We start from the raw sequence: 5,159 nt of genomic DNA on the forward strand, positions 1-5,159 counted from the left end.
TCCTAATAATGAATTTTTTCCCCACTGTAGTGATCAATAATTAATATTAGCTATTTACCCGCCCCATTAAATGACTGGGTGAACCCTCACGACAGGATTTACATCCTTCACGCTTGACTTCACCAGGTTTCAGGTCAGGGACATATCCACACGTGCCCCCACCTGCATTTTTACGAGTGGCTTTGCACACACCGGCGTTTATTTCTATTTTCGTGTCCTACGTTTTCATGGTACCTCCACGAAATTACCTGCTGTAATTTCCCAAAGCCTCATCCTTGGAAATAATTTCTCTACCATGCCAACCCCTGCCCCTGCTGTTGCGTGGGGTCCCCTCTTCTTCCAAAGCTGCCCTTGTCCGTCTGTAAGTTTGCTCTCGCTGGGATCACTCGGAGAAATGTAAATCCTGGGTATTTCACAGCACCCGAGCCTCAAAACTGTTCGTGTCTTTGGTGCAAAAACACCTCAGGAAAAAGGTTTTTGTTGTTGATTCCTAGACAAAATTTCCACGGTAGCGTTGGATGATACTGGCTAATCCATCAGGCTCTCAGGATTTTCACTGAGGGATACTGTAGCTTATTATAAGTCAAACAACTCATTTGTTTTAATCAAGTACTGCTATGCAGAATGTTTTCCTTGAAATTTAGTATGTTTTTAGCATTCAGAGCCTGATCTAGTCCTTGCCCAGGCAAAATCCATAGCCAAGCACATATTTTACTTGTGTAAGGAACTCTTGATTTGATCCTGATAGCGACAGCATTCAGATACCAAAAAGTATTTGCTAATCTCGATTTTCTTTTTTTTTAACTACTTAGCATAACTATTTAATCTATTATTTATTTTACAAGACAGCATCTGCATAGTTGTGTGTTAATCTATGTATTATATCAAATATGCAGGTATGAATATACAGTTAACTTGCAAATTATTTCATGTTTGAAACCACACTTACTATTATCCCAGCTTTAAAATGGGGAGGGGGGGGGGGGGTGAAATTATTTTAATGATTAAAATAGTTTTAAGTGCAATTACAGCTGTTAAGCTGTCAGCTCTCCATCCCACAAATCTTTAAACGCGTGCAGAGCTCGCACCCAATTAATGAAACAAAGTAGGTCAAGGTGCTTGTTTGTGACTGGAGAACATGACAGCCTCAGTCATTAAAGGACAAATAAGTAGTGGGTGTGAATTGACATAATTACGTAGAGGATTTCCCTAAAAATTAAAGAAATTCAGCTTGCTATGATATATCCCTTCACAACTGTACTTTGACACTTGGAGGTGTAACTCCGGAACTAGCACCATGGATGCAGAGGGTTTTTTTTGCTTTGGTGGCAGCACCTTGCCCTCAGCCCTCGGACGTGGTGTCTCCACTTTCAGGTCCTCCTGGTGGTGAGGTCTGGCTTGCGTGAAGTTCCTTCAGGAGGACAGAGCTGGTTCTGAGGAGCCCAGTGGCTCCTGAGGGATGGTCACGGGTAACGGTGGTACGAAGGCTTTAGAAACCGCAGTGCTGATGTTGTATGTTAATTAGGTAATTACGGTTATCACTAGGCAAGAGATTGACACCAGATCCACTTGTTAGTCCTGCTAATAATGCCTCTGCACACGAGGAACTTCATGGATCGGTTGAACCTACTTAGACCAAAGGACTAAAGTCCAGACGATGACGTGCATGAGGGCTGGTGGCTCCTGTCTCCATCAGGCCCGTCGGCCACCTTCGGTGTCTTCTCCTGGACACCAGCTGACCACGGGTGCTGAGGGAAGGGTAAAAGCAGGGCCAGTGTGGGGCAAACTCCTCCAGCCTTCAGACATTTGGGAGCAGGGACTTCTGGAGACAGCAGTGGGATTTGTTCAGCAGCTCTTGATGAACTTTATTATCCTGTTACAAAGATCCTGCAGAGATGCAGGTCAAGCCCTGCTCACCTCACTGAGGGCTGATTTCTCTGGGTCTGGTTGCACGTCCAGGACTGTCCTAGGTTGTACCTATGGGTAGAGTCATGCAACGGCTTGGAAGGGACTTTGAGAGATCAGCTGGTCCAGATTTTCGTGGGAAAGGGAGCCAAGATGAGATGATGGACAGGGTAGGGACATCTTCGCTTTTCTCTTTGGTGCTACTGGTGAGGCATTGGCACAGGTTGCCCAGGGCAGTGCTGGAGTTCCCATCCCTGGAGGCATCCAAAAACATGTAGACGTGGCACTTCAGGATATAGTTTAGTGGTCATGGTAGTCTTGGGTTGATGATTGGACTTAATGATCTTAGAGGTCTTTCCCAACCTTTGGAGCATAGAGCAGCTCTGGATTTTGGCTGCAGCTGGGTTTGGCACATCATCAGGGCTGGAGGAATGGCCTCAGACATGCGGACCCCTTCAGCTGCTGCTTCTTGCTTGCAGGCCTGGAGCTGTCTCACTGCGTAGGGGCCAACTCGCTGGGCCCCGCCGTGCCTTGGAGGTCTGGAGGGCCCTGCAAGATGAAGAGGGTCCGCACCGTCTTCAAACCAGAGCAGCTGGAGCGGCTGGAGCAAGAGTTCCTCAAGCAGCAGTACATGGTGGGCACGGAGCGAGTAGACCTGGCTGCAACTCTGCATCTCACAGAGACTCAGGTAAGAAATGGGGGAGCTGGGGATGGTGGCCCAGATCCTGGGTCTGGGTTTGGTCTGTGGAGATTCCCTTGCACATCGAGTGCAGTGAGAGAGGGACAAGACACAAAATGACCCGTGGGACGCCCTGCTGCAAGGTGACATCGAAGTCACGTGCCTGGAGGGGTTCGAGATAGGCTGAGATGGTTTATGAATAACAGCATCCTTTTCTTAATCCATAAAGTTGGAAGAAAAAGCATTTAGGAGCACAAACCTTTTTGCTTTAGAGCTCAGGCTGGCTGGACTAATGTATCCATGTTGTTATGATCCTCTGCATTAAGGACAAAAGGAAATGGGCTCAAGTTGCACCAGGGGAGGTTTAGATTGGATATGAGGAAAAATTTCTTTACCAAAACAGTGGTGAAGCACTGGCACAGGCTGCCCAGGGCAGTGGTGGAGTCATCATCCCTGGAGGTGTTCAAAAAACGTGTAGATGTGGCACTTTGGGACATGGTTTAGTGGTCATGGTGGTGCTGGGTTGATGGTTGGACCTGATCTCAGATTAAGCCATCGTGCCATTTTCCCACTAGGTGAAAGTCTGGTTCCAGAACCGGCGGATCAAATGGAGGAAGCAGAGCATGGAACAGAAGGCGGCGAAGCTGTCCCAGTTTGGGGTGATACAGCCTGCGGCCGCGGACTCCACAGCCATCAAGGACCATGAGGAGGACACCGTGGACGTTGAGCTTTGAACAGTTGATGAGGTTCAGCTGTCATGGTTTCTTTTTTTAAGCCTGCTTGATGGAGATACCGGGAATGCAGGCAGGGCTGTGCTTCTTTGGTCCAAGTGAGACATTTCCCTCTCGATCTGAGAGTTGGAGCTACAGGACTGAACTGCAGCTGGCTGGGAGGAAACCCTCCCGCCCCCAAAAAATTGTTTGGCTGCTGTTGGGTAGCTACATCCCGTAATTCCTGGGTGTTATCCCTGGGCTGGTTGTACTTGATGATGCTACAGTTGTGGCAAGGCTTGTGATCCCCTGTTTGCTCTTGAAGCACCAGTTCCCAGCAGAGACGGGAGGGTGACAATCAGCCGGTGTGTCTGATGGCTGTGAGCATAAGGGTGTTGGAACATGGGGTATTTGTGTGGCTGCGCGGTCTCCGAGGAGAGAGACCTGTGCCGGGAGGAGAATTAACCCTGATTGTTTTTCCTGGTTGACGCCTGTGTTTGATGTTTAGATCACCAAAAAAAAAAAAAAAAGAAAGAAAATCAGAAAGCCCTTTGCTCCCACCCATAGATTATAATTCCTCTTGCAATAAGGTGAACAGGGTTCGATCCTGCCCCTGGAACACAAGTGCCTCCTTTTGTCCTGTGCCTTGGTGTATCTGTGCTGTCATTTTGTCTTCCTAAACTTGGAATGGCAGAACCTGGCAGGTCTCTGCCTTCTGGCATCGCTTTCCTTCGCCGCGGTAGGGAACGAAGTGCTCGGGACGGCTGCGGTGCAATGATCAGGGGCTGGTACAAGAAGGCAGTTTTCCAACGCCTCTGGTGCTCCAGACGACCTCCTGCCCCTTGTCCAGATGTGCTGCTTCTGGCGCAGGCGGTGGTTGCTCTGTTCTCTCCTCGTTATACACCCTGGTGCCACGGGAAAGGGCACCCAGAGCATTTGGCGAGCACATCTCTAACACCCTGGCTGCGGCGAGCGGTTGTATTTCTGGCGGTTTTGGGGGAGTCAGGACTAAGCACTCGACCCTCCCTGTCTGTGTGTCAGCAGCGAAGTGCTCTCAGGCTGGGCTCTTGCCTCCCTGGGTCCGCCCAGGGTACCAGGCACCATGTCCTGCCAGCTCAGGATAATTTATTGCATCTCTTTCTATCCCTTTCCTCTTACGTTCTTATTTATAGAAGCAACTTTTTCGTTCCTAATAAGCCTCATTTATTTATTTTCTTTGCTTCATAACAAAAATCTAGTGTATTTTAACAGGACTGGCTGGGAGGAGGCAGAGTTGGGTGGCTCCTTGGCTTCTGAGCAGGCAGCAATACCTCCATGGCTTCTTGCCCCACTGTGTACAGCTTTATCTGTTTTTCTGAGGAGTGAAAAAAAAAAGAAAACTAAAGAGAAAACTAAAGAAAGGTGCCTTTTCCTCCTAATAAGACCCCTGTTGTTAAAAAGTAACATCTGCTTTACAACAGAAGTCAGGAAAGGGTGATTTCTTCTCACATATTTTCATACCCAACATGCGAAGACAAATACGAAAGTGGGTTTTTTTTCCCCCACACTTGTGCGTTTGCTGGGAAACTTCTGCGCTCCTCTCAAGCTTAAACATTTGGAATAGAGCAAGAACAGCCTTTAAACAGATCAGCAGAAAACCTCTAAATGTCAAAAAGCCAGAAGGAAAACACATTTCTAACTACTCTCTTTTCAATTTTCAGCCGGAATTATTACCAAAAAAAAACCCCAACCCAATGTATTTCCACCTGTCCCAAAAGTTTGAGTTTGTTTGCTTATTTTTATTAATAAACTGTTTTGGGCAAAATAAATGCTAAAATAAAAAGTTTTTTTGAAATTGATGACCCTTGGGTGAAAATAGATAACAT

General features: G+C 47.4%; 1 protein-coding gene across 1 annotated transcript; it reads left to right on the forward strand.

Annotated features, from left to right (window-relative positions):
* Positions 1–2,384: 2,384 nt before the first annotated feature.
* Positions 2,385–3,318, forward strand: LOC104267303 (homeobox protein not2-like; the record flags this gene model as incomplete). Its single annotated transcript, XM_009875169.1, has 2 exons — positions 2,385–2,593; positions 3,160–3,318. Coding segments are annotated over 2 exons (368 nt in total), but the record flags the coding sequence as incomplete, so codon positions are not given.
* Positions 3,319–5,159: the final 1,841 nt, after the last annotated feature.

This window comes from Apaloderma vittatum, unplaced genomic scaffold, assembly GCF_000703405.1.
Source record: "Apaloderma vittatum isolate BGI_N311 unplaced genomic scaffold, ASM70340v1 scaffold17218, whole genome shotgun sequence".
NCBI lineage: Eukaryota > Metazoa > Chordata > Aves > Trogoniformes > Trogonidae > Apaloderma > Apaloderma vittatum.